We start from the raw sequence: 22,068 nt of genomic DNA, 5'->3' as shown, positions 1-22,068 counted from the left end.
ATAAAACCGAATCCTAAAACAGAGCCTGGGCTGGGAGTAAGACACTGGCCCCTAGTTTTAAGTCTAAGCTCTTCACATGTTAGGCTGGGACTAGACACTCTCCCACCACTCATAGCCAGAGGGTATGAACCAGAGGCCGGCAAAGCTACTCCCAAATGTGAATGAGGCAAATATGATATTCAGATCCCCGCCCAATCCAATGAGGACATACTGGCACATGAATAAAGAATGAAACCATCACAATACCTTCGCTGAGCCAGGTAAATTAAGAAACTGATAATTCTGAGTCTCAAGGTCAACCCTGGAGGAACTCCACAATTAACCGTCTGAAGCTTAACAGCTAATGGAGAAGAAGACGGCTTCAGTTTGGTGTAGCAAACAGACTGAAACTATTTTAAAACAGGAACACACAAACTGAGCCTCGTGCAAGAACATAATGGCTAACATTGTCAAATATATGACGCTATCTTCAAGTAATATACGTGTTCCGCAGCCTACTGATAATACATTTTAATCTCTGTGAGCATAATTAAAGTTTCTATAATTCCCAAATCGACATATTTCACATCATTACTACTGATCCAGCGAGTAAAGCATAGAAGCACACCTTCAGAGATAACAATAAGGCACTAAAATGTTTCACTGAGAATTCCTTAAACAATCTGCGTCATTAAAAAAAACTGAAAGGAGATGGAATTTGAACAGCTCCTAAATATTTCCTCTCAATTAAGAGAATTATACTAATTAACCCAGGGAAATGTGGCAGCTAACGAGGGAGAAGCTGCAGTTTGAATTACTCTCCAGTAGAGAGAATTAGATGTTGTGACTATGTTATGTAATGGCCTTACTATTTGCTATCTGCTGTGAAAAATGTGGGACAACTAAGCGATTATTCACCTCCCCAGTCATTGACATTCTGTTGTTTCTTGCAGGTATGCTGCATGAAGTAAACAGCCAGGGGACGGTAAGTGACTTAAGCAACTTCCTTTTATTAGTTAGGTCACACAGTTCAGTCGGCATAGCACGATCCCAAACTGGCCGGTAGTCAACTGCCCAGCATGGAACCCTTATTCAAACAATAAGACGTGGAATCTGACAGACGTCAGATTCCAAGAGAGGCACAAACAAGCACAAACAACCATAAAATGATAACACATCTCCTCTCCTTCATAGAGAGATAAAGGAGAAGTAAAGACTGCAAAGAGAAAAGAGAGTAGGAAGGGACCGGGAAGGGGAGAGACGGAAAGAGAAGGTGGTAGTCGATACAAGAGCAAAGGAAAAGAAACAATTGTAATATTATAAAATTGTAATATGGATACAAAAGAGCAAAACCCTCTGAAGGGTTACCGGACATAGGCATTTAGCTACGAAGGAGCCTTCTGAGCTCTAGAGCTTTTCTCTTTCTGAGGAGTACACTCACCAGCACCCTGACTCTCAGGAACCTCAGGGTCTACAATGTCCCTTTGAGGACACACTCATTCCCCCTGGTCATGATTGAGGGGAGAATCGCCAGTAAACTCGCAATCCTTCATGAAGAAAGAACCATGCACGGACACATCAGCAGACTTGGAACAAACACTACCCTTCTGGTATAAAGCAACCCTATGTTTGTTCCAATGCTCACCATTCTCCAAAACAACATAAAAGTTGAATGAGTGTTTAACCTTGAAGGTATATACTTGGTCAGCCCCTTTGAGACTCTACCAGACTTGACTTTTACCCAATCTCCACGTTCAATGCTCTTCTTCCCCACAACCTCCTCAAAGGATGAACCCTGGCCGAAATCCTCTCCAGATTGGAACCAGCCTGTCTCCAGAAAACTGACCTCTCATGACCAAAGGGGGGGGATTTACCCAGGGCGTCCTGCATAGTGGCGCAATACACCCAAACCATCTCATCAACCGCTTCCTTTACCTCAAGATTGAAAACACAAGCCATTTGAATGACACCCATGACCAATCTATTTGCTCTCTCCACTATGCCTTTCCCTTGAGGATTATACAAAGAGGTATGCTGATGTTTGACACCAATGCTGCATAATAATTTCTCCATATCTCTGGAAGTGAGTGGAGTACCATGATCAGTCACGAGGACGGAGGGGACACCTTCCTCAAAAAATCTCCCCCTCAAAGCACGAATGGTGGCACTAGTGGTGATCTCTCCCATTATCTTTACACGCAACCACTTAGAATAAGAATCCACACAAACCATGACAAACCTGAGACCACACCGAACCTCTGACATTGGAACAATGAAATCCAAACAAACAGTGTGCCAAGGCACGCCTGGATTGGTAATGTGGCCAACAGAAGACTGGCTACCAAGTTGGAGACGCTTCTCATTTTACTTACACGCACTACATCTGACCACCCAATCCACCACCTGAACATCCATACCTGGCCACCAAAACTGGGCTTTAAGGCGCTGCTGAATGAGACTTTGACCTAAGTGACCAGCATGTGCCATAGCCAGAAGCCTCTGCCTGAGATTGACGGGTGGCACAAACCTTTCACCCCTCATCAAAATATGGGCACCGCAAGTTGTCAGTTCTTCCAAAATCTTAAAAAACGGATGGACATAACTGGCAAGACACCTCTCCCTCCGCTTGCCTGAGACAACCAAAGGCAGGACTTCTTTAAGGGTGAAGTCAGCATTCATGGCTTGACACCAATCTTCTCTTGAAAAGGAACCTGCACCCTCCAACACAACATCTTGCACAAAAGCAAAAGCACCATCATTCACCTCCACAGCCGGACCTCGTACTGCTTCCCACTGCAAAGGCAACCTAGATAGACAATCTGCTGGGACATTTCTCCACCCCTGAATGTGCTCCAAGGTATAACTAAACTACTAAAGTCTGGCAGCAAAACATGTCAATCTGACTGAACCCTTACCAGCACCACCAGGAAGAAGGATTTTGATCAGAGGCTTGTGGTCTCGAGGGAACCATGCAGGTACATTTACAGAGAGAAGAACATACCAAGTAAGTCCCCGTTCTTTGCAGAAAGAGCTAGAAACTCGGGCTACACTGCGGTTTTGACCTCAGTACTTCACCCGTGATAAACGGCATCATAACCATGTTTTCCGTTTCACTCCTGAGGCTTGAGCCGGGAGTTATCTGAGTTCGATCAGTGTTTATTTTGCGTGCTGCTGCTGAAGTAATGTACCTTTTATATTTTGCTTATCTGGCGCATTGAGCTATTTCAAATATAATATATGTGATATGATGCTAGCTTTCTGTTAGTACCTCTCATTTAGGGTTCTCTCTCCTTATTGGGAGGCTGGACATCGATTCTCGGCGTCCTGCGCTCCCGTTCCACCATTTTGGGTGAGGCGGGGTTGACAGTCTAGGCTTCCCTGCTCCCACACCGGATTGCCGATTGCCCCTGCTGTGCATAAATTAGAACGCTGGCGCAAGCGCGCAGCATTATCACTCCTGAGGCTTGAGCCGGGAGTTATCGGAGTTCGATCAGTGTTTATTTAGCGTGCTGCTGCTGAAGTAATGTACCTTTTATATTTTGCTTATCTGGCGCATTGAGCTATTTCAAATATAATATATGTGATATCCTCCTGAGGCACAGCCGGGAGCAGCTTTTTAGTGATTTTCTTAAAAACTTGTATACTTGTGTGTTTTTATTTACCTATTCACTTACCCCTGGGCTTTCACTACGCTTCAGGCACTGACACCCCCGCACAGCGGATCTATCGCTGCAGCGGGTGAGGTGTTTTGGACCTTCTTGCCGCCATTCGCCGCGGCCAGCAAGACACGCCCACTTGCGCAGGCCACGCCCCCTCCACCAGGCTCCTATTTAAGCGCTGAATACGAGCGCCGCCCTATTACACCGAATCCTCCTGAGGCACAGCCGGGAGCAGCTTTTTAGTGATTTTCCTAAAAACTTGTATACTTGTGTGTTTTTATTTACCTATTCACGTACCCCTGGGCTTTCACTTCGCTTCAGGCACTGACACCCCCGCACAGCGGATCTATCGCTGCAGCGGGTGAGGTGTTTTGGACCTTCTTGCCGCCATTCGTCGCGGCCAGCAAGACACGCCCACTTGCGCAGGCCACGCCCCCTCCACCAGGCTCCTATTTAAGCGCTGAATACGAGCGCCGCCCTATTACACCGAATCCTCCTGAGGCACAGCCGGGAGCAGCTTTTTAGTGATTTTCTTAAAAACGTGTATACTTGTGTGTTTTTATTTACCTATTCACTTACCCCTGGGCTTTCACTTCGCTTCAGGCACTGACACCCCCGCACAGCGGATCTATCACTGCAGAGGGTGAGGTGTTTTGGACCTTCTTGCCGCCATTCGCCGCGGCCAGCAAGACACGCCCACTTGCGTAGGCCACGCCCCCCTTCCAACTTCCTCTTCACTAGTATATAGCATGTGTCCCTACCGGAAGCGCAGCGGACGGGCGCAGCGGGCGCGACGATTGCGTGCCGAAGACGCGCCTAAGGCAAGCCCGTCTGCGCCCGTCCGCGACCGACCGGACCAAGGGCCACCTCTCTCTGCCCCATCGAGACATTATTCGTCAGCCCAACTCTACGGTCTTCAAGGCCCCTGGCCGATAAATGACTCTGTGACCTCTCACATTGACAGTTTGGGACTCACAGCCTCCATACCCCCATCCTCTTTTCTTTCCTCCTCTCACTCCCCCTTGTATCCCCCCGTCTCCCGTCCTGAGCACCCTGCTGCACCTACACTTGCTTCTCTCTCCATCTATTACCTCAACACGCGTTCTGCTGTTAAGCACTATCACGAGCTCTCTGTCCTCTTAGACCTATACAAACCTGATCTCTTATTTCTCACAGAGACCTGGTTTCGTGACAGCTCTCTCCCCTCCTTATTAGCAGCTCCCCCTACCACTTACTACGCGATTCGAGCCGACCGATCCACGGATAAAGCGGGCGGTGGTGTTGCTTTGATCGCTCGGAAAGAATTCCTCTTTCAGCCTCTTACTTTCCCCCCTATTGGTACTTCCGATTTCTTAGTAGTCCGTTCTCTTTCCTTCAAAGTCCCTCTCACTTTCCTACTCGTGTACCGTCCCCCCCCAACCTTCCCAAGCCTTTCTTCCTGGGTTTCAAGATCTGGTGGCCACCCTAGCGGTTAACAACTCTTCCATCATGGTGCTAGGTGATTTTAACTTCTGGCCCTCTGACCCTGTAGAATGTTCCAATTCCAAAGAATTTTCAGACACCCTTCGTTCTCTCAATTTCAATTCCTATGTTCACTCCCCTACTCACAATCAGGGTCACACCCTCGACCAGATTTGGTCTCTCAACTGCCCTATTGTGTCTCTCTCTATCTCCCCCTGTTCCTGGTCTGATCAATTTTTGATTTCTTTTTCTTCACCTCTTGACTTAACCACCAAGCCCTCACTTCCTAAAAATATCTGGGCACGCTCTTGGGGCCGGATTGATGCATCTTTAGTGGCCTCCACACTCCTTCCCCTCTGTCGTGATCTACTTGGATTACCGCTTACAGTACAAGCTGATTCTATTAATTCATGGCTCCAGTCAGGCTGTGACTCAATCGCACCTTTCCGACGAGTTTCCTCTAAACAGCCGAATGAGTCCAATCGCTGGTTCAGTGAGGAACTTAAGGCGCTGAAACTCTCAGTTCGCCATGCCGAACGAGCTTGGAGACGCCACTACTGCCCCAACCTTAAATCCCAGTATACTTCCCTCCTATTGCAATACAAAAAACTATTTTAACTACCAAAATGGAATATTTCTCTTCCAAAATCTTAGCCGCAGAGAACCAGCCTAAAGAAATCTTTTCTATAGTTCACAATCTTGCCTATGCCCACAGAACCACTCTCAAACCCCCTCCGTCACAGTCTCTTTGTGATTCCTTCAACACCTACTTCTTGGATAAAATTGATAAAATCAAAGCCAATATTCCTCCTCCTTCGCTTTCTTTTTACAATCCCCCTAGCCCTCCTGCAAAGGCTCACTTTGACTCATTCCCCCCACTAACCGAAGACTCTTTCCTTTCCCTTCTATCCTTGGTCAAATCTGGTTCCCCCCTAGATCCTTGCCCTGCTCACATCCTCAGGCTCATTTTCACAACTTGTATGTTACCACCTCTCTCCTTTCTTAACTGCTCCTTATCTCAGGGCGTTGTTCCCCCAACTCTAAAAACAGCCATTATTCTTCCCATCTTGAAAAAACCTGGCGCTGACCCCACCGCCCCAGTCAACTTCCGACCCATCTCCTTACTCTCCTTTTTAGGGAAAGTACTGGAACGACACGTGACCAGAGCCCTTACCACCTTTGTAGAAGAAAACCAGGTTTTGGCCCCCCGTCATGCCTGATTCCGCCCCGCTCATTCCACCGAGTCTGTGGCGCTATCCGTCCTTGACAACCTCAGAGAAGGTATGGACACCAATCTCCCCCAGGCCCTGGTCCTCCTCGACCTGTCTGCCGCCTTCGACACGGTGGACCATTCCATCTTACTCTCCCGTGTCGGGGCGGCCGGGGTCGGCGGGGTAGCCCTGGTCTGGCTGTCCTCCTTCCTTAGGGACCGCTCTCAAGCAGTGCGGCTGGGCGATTTCTCGGCTAAGCCCTGTAAGGTTCCGTGTGGGGTTCCCCAGGGTTCCTCCCTTTCCCCACTACTGTTTAATCTATACATTGCCCCTCTCATTTTTGCCCTTCAACAAATGGAGGTCTCCGTATTTAACTATGCGGATGACCTCCAGCTCATCTTTACCCTGTCTCCATCCACCGACTCTATATCTAATTTTCAAACCACTATGATCTTCATCCGGGACTGGATGAGCCACAACCACCTGAAACTAAACCCGGATAAAACCGAATTGGTTTTGACAGGTGGTTGTGCCAATCCCTGGTCATCTCTCTTCTGGCCCCCTTCCTTGGGTTCCCCCCCCTTCCCCCTCTCCTTCCGTCAAAGCGCTCGGTTTCAAGATCAATGATCAACTCACTTTGCACTCCCAGGTGAGCTCTGGGGTGTCTTCTTCCTTCCTTTCTCTCCGCACTATCCGCAAGGTATCTCGCTTTTTCTCTTTCTCTGCTCTTAAACTTATTGTGTTGGCTATGGTCGTCTCTAGACTAGATTACGGCAACGCTTTATACTGCGTTATGCCTGCTTACAATGTTCGACGGCTTCAGCTGGTGCAGAACCAGGCCGCTCGGCTAGTCTATAAGTTGACCAAGTCACATCACGTCACCCCGCTTCTAAAATCCCTCCACTGGCTCCCTATTCTTGAACGCTCATTGTTCAAAATGGGTTGTATTACTTTTCAGGCTCAGTCAGGATCCGCCCCCGCCTTTATCTCTTCTGAGATAAGAATCTATACCCCTGCAAGGGAATTGAGATCATCCTCCCAACATCTGCTGACTGTCCCCCGTTTTCGCCGAAAAAAATGGGGAGGCTCCAAATTTTCCACTATTGCCCCCACCTTCTGGAATTCTCTCCCGCTTCACCTCAGGTCCCTCACCCAATATCCTCTGTTTCGTAAAGCATTAAAAACCTTTCTTTTTTCACAGGCCTTCTCCTAATGATTTTCTTCCTGCCCCCTGGTCCCCCCTGCTAATTAGGTTCAGTGAACCACAGCGCCATGAAACCGTTAGGTGTATGTGCGCTTTAGAGGTGTATGTGCGCTTTAGAAGTGATTTAAACTCAACTCAAACTCAAGGTAAATTAGGTACCCAAAAAATATGTGCAAAAGTACTCAACCCTCCCCCCCCCCAAAGCGGCAGCCAACGCCTCCTTTTTTATTACCGAATGGTTCCTTTCAATATTAGTCAGAGTGCAGGATGCAAAGACCACGGTTCTCTCACCATCCTTATGCTTCTGGAAAAGAACGGCACCCAGACCCGAAGCACTCGCATCCATGGTCACCACGGACTTGATTTTAATATCGAAGGGCACCAACATACCAGCATCACAGATTTCCTTCTTAATGTTTGAAAAGCATCCTTCTTGCACACTCGACCATTCGAAACTCATGCCTTTTGTTAAAGGAACCCTCAGGGACTCAGTCTTGGTAGAAAAGTTGCGAACAAACTTTGAATAGTGCTCAATGAGGCCCATAAAGAAACTAAACTGGTAATTGTCTTGAGGGGAAGGAGCTAAGCGTTTGGCTTCCAACAAGTCCTTTTTGGGACTGATTCCACCAGCAGACAAAATGTAGGCCAAATAATAGATCTGCTCCTTCAAAAAAACAGCACTGCTCCTTCCTCAACATAAGCCCGACGTCAGCAATCCTTTGCAAAGCAAGTTTTAAAATTCCATTGTGCTCTTGAACCGATTTCTCAAAGACCATTATGTCGTCCTGGAAGTAGATGACATTATCCAATCCCTGAAAAACATCAGAGATCATCCTTTTGGAAAACACTAGCTGTCGACGAGACACCGAAGGGCATTCTCGTAAATTGGTAGGTACCTTCCATTGTGATAAAGGCAGTAAGTGCTTTAGAGTCTTGGTTGTACCTTATCTGGTGATAGGCGCTCTTCAAGTCCAAGTTGGAGAAGTACCTCCCCGCCTTCAGCAACAACACCATCTCATTGATATTTGGCAGAGTGTTAGTATGCGCCACAATGTTCAGATTAAGCGACTTAAAGTTCATGCAAAATCTGAGCCGCCCATCAGACTTGCGCATTAGGACCACAGGAGAAACCCAGCTAGATGGCTCCAAAGGTTCTATCACACCTTGCAGTAACATATCTTGGATTAAGCCCTTCACTTCCTCACGGTTCACCACAGGGACCCTCCTCAGCTTATGTTGGACAGGAATGGCGCCCTGCTTTAAAACAATCTTGGGTGCATAACCCTTCAACAAGCCTAAGTCTTCTCTGAACACTTTCACATGTGCACGCACAGTCTTCAACAGATTCTTGGTCAATGACCATAACTTGTGAAGGTGCCCTCGGATTAACAATGATGTGCAAATCATATTGATGGAGCCAACCAAGCAGAAGTGGCCCACTTTCAGCAATATACATCACACCCTTAGTGCAACGTCCCTCAAACTCAATCTCAGATTCCATTAATCCCAAAATGTCGATCGACTACCCTTGAAAACTTACAGGGGAGATGTCTTGGGGCTTCAAGGTACCCAGAGACCACCAGTGCTCAAAGATTGACTTTAATATGATAGTGTACAATGACCCTTTGTCCACCATGAGCTCCATTTCACGACCATTTATGGTAAAGAATGCCTTGGGCCTAAACCTTCTTTGATCATCATCACCTTTATGCCTTACTCATACACATCACCAACCATAAGTATTCTGTCGCAAGACTCCCCCTGACACACACTCTCATCAGAGACCAGGGAAACTTTATTGCGATTGCTCACCCTGCACATCTTTGCAAAGTGCCCCTAACGACCACATTTCCTGCACTCTTCATTGTTGGCAAAACACAATTTAGAATCTGAAGAATGGTTAGAGGTACCACACCGATTGCAAACCCTGGCATTTTGTCTACTAAACCCACATATACCTATTAAATCTGCTGTTATACTTGGACATGGCAGGGGAATCAACTTCTTTGGTAACAGCATTTATGCCTACAACAGAGACCTCTCTTTGTTTTCTTTCCAACTCATGAATGCAACATGCAGATTGCTCCAAAACCTTAGCCATATCTATGGCCTCTCTTAATGTCGGATTTTTCGCTGCTCATAAGCGCTTCTGGATCTTCTTAGCCCTGAATTGAACAATCAATTGATCTCTTATTAACTCATCAGTCATGACGCCAAACTTGCATTTCATGGAAAGTTCACGCAACCTTGCCAAAAACTCATCAATTGATTCATCCACTATCTGAGGTGGAGTATAAAACTTATAATGTGTCAAAACTAAGTTCTCTTCTTTGGCAAACCTGACATTCAACCTGTATTTAGCTTCTTCAAACACATTTACCACCGTCTGACCATTATGCTTGGTAATATCAGGGAGAAATCAAAATACTCTTTGACCCTCATTGCCCAATATAACAATTAGGCTTTCCCTCTGATGCTGCATTACTTCCACCCCAGCGCCAAGAAACCGTTTGGTGAACGAGCGCTTGATAAGTACCTTTTAACATAACATAACACCCTCATTGCCCAATACACTCAACAATAATGCCCTTTTCCTGGACGGGCGAAACTCTTGGCCATCAAGCACTTCAATGTAATTGTCAAACATTATAATCCAATCCTTCCATGGAACTGGAGGCGAGCCTGGTTGGGATAAAAAGTAGGGAGGAGGTGCTATAGAGACATGGGGGGCCAATGTAATACCAGCAGAAGCTGCACTAAGTAGGCTCTCAGAAGCTTCTCCCATAGTATGAGTTCACAAAGATATGCAGGAAAATTTGAGAAATGACACGCAGCAGGTGTGTGTGCCACTGTGCAGCAGATGCAAACAACGAGTGTGTGTGTGGATGAGTAAACTCAAGTAAATAATTAGTGTGTCTAAGTGAAATAAATTGCAAGCAGAGTGTGTGTGTCACTGAGGAGGCACAAAAACGTATTAATGACGTAGTCTGTGCATCATCGGTAGAAAAACATGAGTGACGTGCAATGACAACTTAAATGAGGGAGAATAAGGTGTGTGTGTCACCGAGAAAGAGGTTGCACGCAAAGGGTGTGCGTGTCACTGCGCTGAATATCACCTGACAACTGAAGAGTGTGATCCAGCGGCGACTTCTATCCTGCAGAATGCTGTTCGTTGCAGCGCAGACTCTTCAGCGATGAATGCAGTTCGATGGGTGCAGCGTATGTTTCCTCTCCCAAGATGGACTGCTAACTTTTGCAAAAAGCAGAGCAGCCCGACGCATCATTGGAAGACGAAATTACACACCGCTTGGGGCTGCTGGAGGAGTTGTGCGGCTCGCCGGGGTAAACTGATGTAATTAATGACTAAACAAAGGATCGTGGGCTGCGCACTGCAGCGAGCCAGCTGTCTGTCAGAAATGTTCTCCACTCGGGAAATGCGTGGGTCCACTGTGGGTCGAGGCGCCGACGGTGATGACTGGCCAGATCGTCGCCAAAATGAAGTCAACAGCAAGTGCACGGTAAGTGACTTAAACAGCTTCCTTTTATTAGATAGGTCACACAGCTCCGTCGGCACGACCCGATCCCAAACCAGCCAGAAGTCAACTGCCCTGCGTGGAACCCTTATTCAAATATAAGACACATGGAATTTGACAGAAGTTGGATTCCACAAGAGGAACAAACAAGTACAAGCAACCATAAATTATAACACTGCATTTAGAAGTACACAAGAAAACAACCGTCGACAAAGACAGTAGATCTCACCAAAGTGAACTATTGGCTTTGTAAATATTTTTAGCCATGTTGTAAAGTAGGAAGGCTGCTGTGCAGCGTGGCAGAAAGTTAGGGAAAAAATGCTATGACGTTGCCAGCACGAGTCGTAGTGCTCTTTTCTGGTGGGAGGGGCTTAGCAAGCAACACAACTCAGGGGGGACGGTGGAAGCTAAACAATGAATGAGGGGGTGAAGAAAGGAAGGGTGCAAGCAACACAAGGTGGGTGAAGGAGCCAACGGGACATACAACTCAGTGAAGGGGGGGCAAGCAACACAACACAGGAGGGCCAGGAAGACGGAGCAAGTAACACAACGTGGTGGGTGGGCAGGTCAAGTAACAACACAGGGGCACAAGGGACAGAGCAGGCAACACAACACAGTAGAAATGGCAGGCACCAAAGCAGAACAGTGGGGGAAGGAGAGAAAGAAACACACACACTTATGGAATGCTGCAATTAAAAGACAACACTAGCTCCAAAAGAATACTGGCCAAATAAGAGGTACTTAGCGGCCATTCTCTAAAGGAAGACAAACATGCCAACAGGAGCCCGCACGCGCTGACCAAAGAGAAGCAAGTAAATAAGAATGACAATGAAGAAACCTAATGGTAAGCAACAGGCAGTCTCTAAGACACCTGTAAGTAAACTAAATGTATGGCAAGCAGCAGCAGATGTGCTGTATCAGGCCAGACCTAAAAAGCCCTTTCACAATGTGCAAGGCTTATGATCATAGCAACTGGAAGTCAGATTAAAATTTCTGATTTTATAAAAAACAGACTAGATGCCGCAGGCAATGGGCGGGTGGGAAGCTGAAACTAGACACACTGAAATTGTGGGCCAATACAAACAAGATCATCCTGCCAAATCAAACTGGGTTCACCAAGTACAGAGGGACTTCTGTGAAGCTGATGGCACTCTCTCTCTTAATTGATCAGGCGAAATGTAATAGTCAACCAGTTTTCTTGGGCGTTATGGACTATAAATCCGCATTCAACAGGGTCAACAGGGGGAAGCTCTGGGAGAAATTGTCTCAACTCAACATCTCGGATGGTCTGCTTCGGGTCTTGCAAATGTTGCACCAAGAGATATGGGTCAGAATAAAAATTAGTGATGGGTCACGCCTATCCAGGCAAATCAACACCTTTCAAGGCCTCAAGCAGGGCTGTGTCCTTGCACCAATGCTATTCAATCTGTTCTTATTTGACTTGATCCCAGATTAGTTAATTCCCATCTGCCCAAACCAGGGGCTTCCAGCTGTAAAATCTGCAGTATGCGGATGATCTAGTCCTTTTAAGGAAAACCAAGGTCGGCCTGCAAAGCCTTTTGGATGCCACCTCAGCTTTCTCAACCAAGGATCAACAAAAAGAAAACTAAGATCCTCGTGGTCAGAGGCACTAAAACTCAAAGAAATCATGGTTTCTGGATCAAGAAAGGCTTGAGTCAACCAAAAGTTTCAAGTACCTTGGAGTCCACTTCAATAATAATGGTAGATACTGTGACCAACTGAATGGAATCAGGAAGAAGGGCATTGCACTATCCTTAGGTCTCTTTATACAAAACTAAAAGACCCTACGCTTATGCCCATTCTTCAGATGGCCCAAGCAAAGATTTTATGTCAAGATAGGAGGCTAGCATTATGCATTAACTTTTATTTGCCACTTCTGAGCAGCACCATTGAAACCTCTCATGGAATCCAACATCACAATCACGAAAATAATCTTCCATCTCATAAATAGCATGCAACCTCCTCCTTCCTCTTCTTTTGTTGGCTACTTCTGAGCTCAACTGTTTATTTCCCTCAAGAAGCCTTTCAAGCCAGTCTCTGTGATGACTATTGCCTGTTGGGTGAGCTGGATCCTGCAAGAAGCAGGAATAGATAAATCTGCCTTTGGGGCACCTTCCACCAGGGAAGCTATGGCCTCTAAGGCCTTCTCCCTGGGGAGTCGCCTAGAGGATATTCTCAGAGAAGCTGATTGGTCTTTGGACTCCACTTTCAAAACATTTTCATCCAAATCTATCACTAGCATGGCTTCACTGGTTATCAACTAGCTTTAAACTAGCATAATATGAGCTTCCGGTCCTACCATAGAATATAAAAGTTCCTATCTATCCTGAAGGAAAGTTTCAATGCTATTCGCTATTAAGGACGCGGAGGCGAGGATTATCCCTCCTATTCTGATTATCAAATATACCCTCCCGTTATCCTCTGAAGTCTTCAGTGTTGGATAAGTATGCTGAGATTGAGGACTAATATTAAAGCCCTTTTACAGCTTGTTAAGTAATGTCGATTCCAACTTTCCCTATTAATTAATGGGTGGATGAATCTAGTTCATTGTTACTTATCTCAATTGTTACTGATATTGCTGATGTTGTGTATAACTTAAATATGTGCCATACATTGAAAATGTATGGCTGTCATGTTTTCGATTTTCTCCAGGATCAGATCAGAAGCAAGACTACTGAAGAAAAGCAGAATTCAGGATATTAAGCTTGAAGAAAGAGGAAGTGCTGTTCCTTGATGTTGCTTATATGGGATTTACTCTATGGTTGTACTGTTGATTTGTTGAAAGGACTCATGGGATTTGTAGTCTTTGAAAAAAATGTGTTGTTTTAAACTGCTGAGCAGAATAAATTAAACAATTAGGCATAATCCTCGCCTCCATGTCCTTAATAGAACTGAACTTTCCCTCACTATTGCTAATAAAGTTTACATTCTTCCACCCTACCCTTTCCAATAACTGGCAATGGATTAGTAGGGCTGCGGTAGTTATTAACACAACAGGTACTCTTATGTGAAGGGAAATACAAAAATAGAGCGTGCATAGAGAGATAGTGGGTAAGAAACAAAGAATGGCATTTCTCACTTTAAATTATGTAACTATATTAAAACGTAAACGACTAAGATTCACATGTACAGTACTTCTAAATGTGCATCCGCTGCTACTCTAAAGCTAGGGGACGAGGTTCGAGTCAGGCGGGAGGCTCAAACATCCTGTGATTCTTGGCAAATCACTTAATCTGCCCTTTCCTAAAAATGATTGTGTCCGTCTGTAGTGTTTTTAAAAAAAAATTGCGGTTCTATATATCGCGAAATCGACCCTAAGGTATTGGAGTATGGACATGAACAACAATTATATTACACAAGGCCATATTCATTTTTGGAAGGCACGGCGCGATCGAATGATTTGGCCAGAATCACAGGATGTTGAGCCGACGCCTGGGCTCGAACCTGGTTCCCCAGCCCCAATACATGTGGCTATAGGGCCGGTCAGAGCTGCCGAGTCTGGAACCGGGTAACCAGGTTCACGTCTAATAGTTTACTCAACATCCTATCATACAGATCACATCACCACTCTTCCTGCCATAAGAAAATAAATATATGGCCTTGTGTGACTTTACCGGTACTCATGAAAAACGTTCATATAATTTCGAGACAAGTTCTTGCTATATAAAAATGCAAAAATATTTAAGGAGATGGGAATGAAGTTTGTGTGCAATCCTTCACTTTTGAAGAGCTGTTCTTTTTCGTCGTACATTGGAGGAAGACAGAGACAATACGGACAGGACAGAGCACAACGAAACACGCTCCCTTTCAAGGATCACCGCCCATTGCCGGACCCTTTCAGACAGCAGTTCACCGGCTGCAAACGGCACTAGCAGAGCGCATGCGCATTACAAATTCTGCCGGGCCCGTTTATGCGAATCCCTGCGCCTAACCTTCTGGGCCTCCGCCCGTTGCAGCGGTGTGGACTTCGGGTCCATGATAACGTTCACCGCCTTCGTAAGGAGTTCGCATTCGTACTTCACTTCCATTTCCGTCATCTCGGCAGACTTCTAGAAAGAAAAAAAACCCTCCGTAGCAGCCACACTGTCCAATGGTGCTTTAACGGAAACGAGGCTTGAACCGCACAAGTGGCGGACAAAATGCCGCATGGGTTCTGTTGTTGCTTGGTGACGTTGCGTAATTTTGACGTCATTATGAAGCGCCGACTACAAGATATCATATAGAATATATTTTCCTAGAGCTATTCCTAGAAAGTCAATTTTATTTCGACTTACGAAGGCGAATATATATTATGTGGACACCCAAGAATACAGAGCTACAATTCCATAAGAACCAAGGGGCAGATTTACAAGCCCCTTGTGCCACAACGTGGCGCAAGGGGCTTGTAAATAAGCCCCCAAGTTTTCAGATTTCTTAAATGTGATGTTATGTCAATTTGCGATCCGGTACAAAAATAAGCAAAATCACCTAAAGACGATATTTTTTTTTAGCCCTTATCTGCACATACTTGAATAGCAACTATAAATAGAAAGCACTTTTAGCTGTGTTATAGAGCTGTATTAAAGATTCCTGACTTGAAATTAAACAAAGCGAACACAAGGAGATGATGGACAGATTGCTGAAACTTTTCAGACACTCACCCTAAGTCACATATCTGGGTTGAATCCATCGTTCTTTAGCTCACTTCGCCACCCTAGCTCAGACCTAGGGTGACCAACTGGCATGGGTGCAAATTCAGGACAGTGAGTGCAAAAATTCAGGATAAAAATTCAGGACAGAAGGTAAGAATTCAGGACGAAAATTCGGGACAGAAGGTCAGAATTCAGGACAAAAATTCGGGACAAAAGGTACGTTTCAGCATACACATCAGAGGAAGTCAGCGCAATAGTGCATAAGTAAATAGACAACCAACACAAGCACAAATCAAAATAAGTTTATTTTAAGTTGAGAGAACCTTGCACTCACTGCACCTGTTGTGTACGTGAGTAAAACACACTTGTGTTTGCATATTAAAAAAAAAAAGTGAAGAAAAAGATCAAAGCAGAAGGCTTCTCAGATCTTACATGCCCCCTCTCCCCCTGAAAAAAAAACACCAGATCCCAAATGCTATCACTGGGCAGAGAGGCCCATTATCATTCTGTATGTGATAATTAGGCCGACATAAAGAATGATAATGGGTCTGATAGCAGTCTGTCCCAGGTCGGGGAGGGGCTGCTGCAGGCCACAGATCACAGCAGGAGTGTGAGCTGGCCCCTGCAGTGAGAGTTACAGGCTGCTTGCAGGGGGCAGCTCACGCCAATTTCTGAAATTACGGACAAAAGGTGTCCATGCAAGACCACTAACTCATTGTCAGTGAAATTGCTCTCCCTCCCTCACAGTTCCACCATTAAGTGAGGCCCTCTCCCAAGCCCCTGCACTCTCAAGTGTTGGTGTTCGAGGCCCTCCTCCACCCGCAGGTTTCACCTGCGCCTCATCCCTGGTGGTCCAGTGGACCTCTGTCTCCATTCTCTTGCTCCGCTTTTTAGGTCTCGCTGAGTCAGCGTGCATGCGCTGCTCGGAGAGACATTTAGTAGGTGAGTTTTCAAAGTGCTGCGGGATGGCAACAAGCTTGCGTTCACGCGAGCTTGCACGCGCGCAGCCGGCAGCTTTGCAATATGTACAGCCGCGATCACTTTCGCGCGCACAACCTACTTTCACTTCCCATCGCGCGCGTGCGCACCACTCGTGTCCACTTTTTGCTCACGCTTCTTGTTATTTATTGAAAGCTTGATCACGGCCTTTGAAAAGGTAGTTTTACATAAAGCAGAGAATGCCCAGCATTGCGTCCTACTGTGCAATGTTTTTTTCTCCTCATCGGACAGAAAGCAGAGTGCATAATACTGCAGCAGCGCTCAGCACTACAGCCCAGTAATCTGCAGGTTTGGGGGAGGGGCAGGATGGGACTATGTTCAGCAGCATCAGAGATTTCTGAATGTTCACCATTCAATACTGTCACAGACATGGAAAAGGATTTAAAAGCTGCACTTCGGCCCAGCTGCAGCTGCCACAATTAATGGAGCCTCTCCTCAGTAGGTTGTCTGTAGATGACATGAGTTGTGTATTCTGATTGTCTTTATTTTTTTGGGTATGAGTGATTATTTGTCCTACATTGGTTAATATATTTGGATTCAAGTGTCCTTGTATTGTGTTGGAAATCTGTGTATGGGGACAAGTAACTAAAGATTCAGTATCAAAATGCTTCCCTCACACACTGCGAATCTACATTCTTGCAACCACGCGCACCGTATATATACCGTGCTATCAACCCTTTATATGTGCTGCATGCTCTCTCAGGGTGTGACGCACTATATAAATGCAACTACAAATCAATAAATCATACCAGTTCTCTGCTGGTTAATATTTCACTAAGTGCAGACTGCAAAGCTATAGCTTATTTGGCTCAGACAGCAGTTACCTTTTGTTGGAAACAGCCCACCTCCACTCCGCAGGGTGGTGGTGGACTCCCCGAACACACTGTGGTAGCTTGGCTCGAGTGGTCAGGAAACAGGCGCAGTGCTAAGCATACAATATACCCATACAATAACCATGCGTGCATCCGTTCCAAAAACGACTCTACACCGTAAAAATTATGAAAATATTCTTCTTTATCTTTTTCTCTTAGTTGCTGATTGGGAAAATAAATAACAATCACAATATACAAATTCTTAAATAGAGCAGGTCAAATAAATATTTGCTGTTTGCTGAAATAAATAGGGGTGATCATAAATACAGGGCATAAATACAAGTGCAATATATACAGACAATTAAATACTTTGAGGTAATAAATACTGTACCAATAAATACTGTACCAATAAATACTGTACACCAACAAGTCCTGTGGACCTATAAATACAGTGCAGCATTAAATAGATAAGAACTTAATAAATACAGTTTCCTCAATAAATAATTAGAAGTATACAGTAGCACTCATGAATCAGATGACACTTCAATACTTAAGGGCTGATTTGGCCCAGGCACAGCTTGTAGGGTGTGGAAGGCTTGGGGGGTCCTACTCCCTGGCTGAGGCAAAGGCTGAAGCCTAAACTGAGGTAGATCAAAGGGGGGAATTCCAATGCCCTGGCTTTCCTCTCCACACAACCTCTCTAGGTTAGTCCCAGTTCACCCCAGGCACAGTCAGGTGGGTTTCAGCACCTCCCTAGCCCCTTAGAGCAGTCTCTCAGGTCTCCACAGGGCCTTAGGCGCCCTCTACTCCACTTACTGCCCTTTTTCTGATGTTCCGACGCCGCTGGAGTCGTGTCGACGCCGTGAGGCGGTTCCGGTTCGGTCTCGGCGGCCTCGGCACAATGTCAGTTCTTTGACGACGCCGGCAGGCGGTTCCGGTCCGATGTCGGTGGCCTCGGTTCGATCTCGACCTCCGATTCGACGGCGTCGGGCAGTCTCTTCACGATGTCGACTTCGGGCGGTTCCGGTCCGATGGCGCACTCGGCTCCGATGACGTCGGCCGGCCTGGCCTCGCTGTCGACTTCCGGCGACTCCGGGGTGCGATCCTCACCCCCGACCTCCGGTGTTCCTCCTCACAGGTTCCGGGCGACTCCGGAGTGCGATCCTCACTCCCGACCTCCGGTGCTCCTCTACCTCGGTCTCCGACGACTCCGGAGGGCGGACTTCACTCCTCCGATGACGCCGCTCGCTCGACCTCGGTTCACTTCCTTCCCGACCTTTGGTATTCCTCTCGACCTCCGCCGGCGCCCTCTTACGACCTCAGGCGGCTCCGGGTACGACGTCTGCTACCTCAGTCAGCGCCGCTTCTCCTCCTCGGGCTCCAGGTCTTCGGCTACTCGACGCCAGGCTCCAGGGAAACCAGTTCTCAGGTCAGAATCTTACTGCTTTCTTGGTTCTAAGGCCTGTTCCTGCTGTCCAGGTCCTTAGGATGGTTTTCTTCTGACTTCTTCCCACACAGGGCTATAGGCTGGGATCCATCAGTAGGGTCAAGTATCAAGGGTGGGTTTATGGACCCCACTCCAGGCACAAGTTTCCACCCCTGCTGCTTCACTCCTTCCTCCTTCACTGTTGTGCTCCTCTCCCTTCACCAGTCAGGTGCCAACTGCCAGCTCCAACTGCCAACTGCCTCTCTTATCCTCCCAACATTCTAAACGGTTTCCAACTGTCACACAGTTCTGGAATCTCCTGGAAGGTTCTGGAAGGTGCTGGTAGGTTCCAGTGGATGCTGGTGATGTCACAGGAGGCCACCATTTTGTGCTCCAGGCCCTCAGACAGAAGTTTCAGGGGTAGCTAAAATGGCTCCCTGAATCTGTAGCAACACTAAAAAGTCTGGTGGTTCCCAAAAAGGAAAAATTCAAACAGGGTTTGAGGCAAAAGTGGGACAAAATAAATAATGATGAGGAGGGACCACCCAAAGGGCTGACAGGTCTAACACGCGTCCCCCCCAGCTGAAAGTGGGGTGAGCTACCCAACCCCTTGGGAGTTCTCATCACTAAGGCGGAAATACCTTGAGAGACCGTCTGCATTGGCGTGGTCCACTCCAGGCCGATGTTCCACCTGAAAGTCCATCCCCTGTAGGGAAATAGACCACCTCAACAACTTGGGATTCTCCCCCTTCATTTGCATCAGCCAACGAAGGGGTCTGTGGTCGGTCTGAACCAGGAAGTGCGAGCCAAACAGGTATGGCCGCAACTTCTTCAGAGCCCATACCACTGCAAAGGCTTCACGCTCTATTGCACTCCACTTCTGTTCCCTGGGAAGTAGTCTCCTGGATAAGAAGACCACGGGTTGATCCAGACCCTCTTCGTTGAGTTGCGATAACACTGCCCCAATGCCATGTTCTGATGCATCTGTCTGGACAATGAACTTCCTGGAAAAGTCTGGGGCCCGTAAGACCGGGGCCTCGCACATGGCTTTCTTCAATTTCTCAAAGGCTTGCTGACAAGCCTCCGTCCAGACTACCCGTCGAGGTTGTTTCTTGGACGTGAGCTCCGTGAGAGGGGCTACGATGGTACCGTACCCCTTCACGAAGCGGCGATAGTATCCCGTGAGGCCCAAAAATGCTCGGACCTCAGTCTGTGTCTTGGGGGGTTCCCAGGCCATGATGGCCTCGATCTTCGCCTGGAGGGGCTGCACCGTTCCCCTACCCACCAAGTGTCCAAGGTACACTACCGACCCCTGCCCGATCTGGCACTTGCTGGCCTTGATCGTCAATCCAGCTTGTCTCAGGGCCTGGAGAACAGCTTGCAGGTGACGCAAGTGATCCTCCCAGCTGTTACTGAAGACGGCTATGTCATCCAGATAAGCAGCAGAGAAACTCTCCATTCCGGTGAGGATCTGGTTTACCAGGCGCTGAAACGTGGCAGGTGCGTTCTTGAGCCCAAAGGGCATCACACAGAACTGGTAGTGGCCATTGGGCGTGGAGAAGGCTGACCTTTCCCTTGCTCCATTTGTCAAAGAGATCTGCCAGTACCCTGAAGTAAGGTCAAAGGTACTTAGATATTGGGCAGCTCCCAGCCGGTCAATTAATTCATCCGCCCTAGGGATCGGATGAGCATCAGTCTTTGTCACTGAATTCAGTCCCCGGTAGTCCACACAGAACCTCAGTTCTGGTTGGGCACCCGGTGGTGCAGCTTTTGGTACTAACACCACCGGACTGGACCAGGGGCTGCTAGAAGGTTCAATCACTCCTAGCTCCAGCATCTTAGTGACTTCACTATGAATGCTGGCCTTCACCTTGTCTGACATCCGGTAGATCTTGGACTTCACAGGTGGGCTGTCTCCTGTGTCCACGTCATGGACGCACAGGTGAGTCCTACCCGGGACAAGGGAGAACAATGAAGAGTACTGCCCCAGGACCTGGCGACAGTCCTCCTGCTGTTCAGGAGTTAGGGATGGGGAGAGAATCACTCCCTCCACCGACCCATCCTTTTCTTGAGACGCAAACAGATCAGGGAGAGGCTCGCTTTCCACGTCCTCTCCTCCGTCAGTCACCATCATCAAGATGACTTCGGGCCTCTCGTGGTGGGGTTTGAGGCGGTTGGCATGCAGCACCCGCAGGGGCTGACGAGGGGTCCTCAGGTCCACCAAGTAGGTAGCCTTACCCTTCTTCTCCAACACCTCAAAGGGTCCTGACCAGCGATCCTGGAGGGCGCTAAGCTCTCCTGGTTCGATCACCCACACCTTCTGGCCAGGCTCCAACTCCACCGGGTGAGCATTGTGGTCATACCACGCCTTCATTACTGCTTGGCTGGCTTCCAAGTTGTCAGAAGCTTGCTTCCACAACTTAGCCATTTGGCTCCGGAAGGCCAGCATGTAGCTCACCACATCCTGGGGAAGCTTTCTGGGAGTTCTTTCCCATCCGTCTCTCACCAGGTTGAGAGGTCCACGTACAGGGTGCCCATACAGAAGCTCGAAGGGGCTGAAGCCCACTCCCTTCTGTGGCACTTCCCTGTAGGAAAAAAGTAAACAGGGTAGGAGGACGTCCCATTTCCTCCGCAGGCTTTCAGGCAGACTTCTGATCATGCCTTTCAAGGTTTTATTAAACCTCTCCACCAGACCATTGGTCTGGGGGTGGTAAGGAGTTGTGAACCGGTAGGTCACTCCACACTCCTTCCACATTGCCCGCATATACGCTGACATGAAGTTGGTCCCCCTGTCGGACACAACTTCCTTGGGAAAACCCACTCGGGTAAAGATCCCCATCAGGGCCCTAGCCACAACAGGTGCTGTTATGGTCCTCAGAGGTATTGCCTCTGGGTACCGTGTGGCATGATCCACCAGAACCAGGATAAACCTGTGACCAGCTGTAGTCGGTGGATCTAATGGACCCACAATGTCGATGCCCACCCTTTCAAAGGGGGTGCTAACGACAGGAAGTGGTTCCAGGGGAGCTTTCAGCTTCACCCCTGTTTTCCCACTGGCTTGGCAAGACACACATGTCCGGCAGTAGGTATCGGACGACACTTTCATCTGAGGCCAATAAAAGTGTGGGACAA

General features: G+C 47.4%; 1 protein-coding gene across 5 annotated transcripts in view; it reads right to left on the bottom strand.

Moving 5' to 3' along the window:
- Positions 1–15,193, bottom strand: part of LOC146816482 (exportin-5-like) — a 1,867,381-nt gene extending 1,852,188 nt beyond the window's left edge. For 4 of the 5 annotated variants that reach the window (XM_085610327.1, XM_085610328.1, XM_085610329.1 and 1 more), the window contains exon 1: positions 15,001–15,176. In XM_085610327.1, the coding sequence (XP_085466453.1) occupies positions 15,001–15,105 (105 nt within the window). In that variant the 5' untranslated portion in view covers positions 15,106–15,176. Of the gene's footprint in view, positions 1–15,000 lie in introns of all 5 variants that reach the window. The other variant, XM_085610326.1, reaches the window with a different exon arrangement.
- Between the last annotated feature and the right edge of the window lie 6,875 nt (positions 15,194–22,068).

This window comes from Triturus cristatus, chromosome 6 (genome assembly GCF_964204655.1).
Source record: "Triturus cristatus chromosome 6, aTriCri1.1, whole genome shotgun sequence".
Lineage (NCBI taxonomy): Eukaryota > Metazoa > Chordata > Amphibia > Caudata > Salamandridae > Triturus > Triturus cristatus.
Note: the sequence above shows the minus strand (reverse complement) of the source record. Positions and strands in the feature narration are given on the sequence as shown.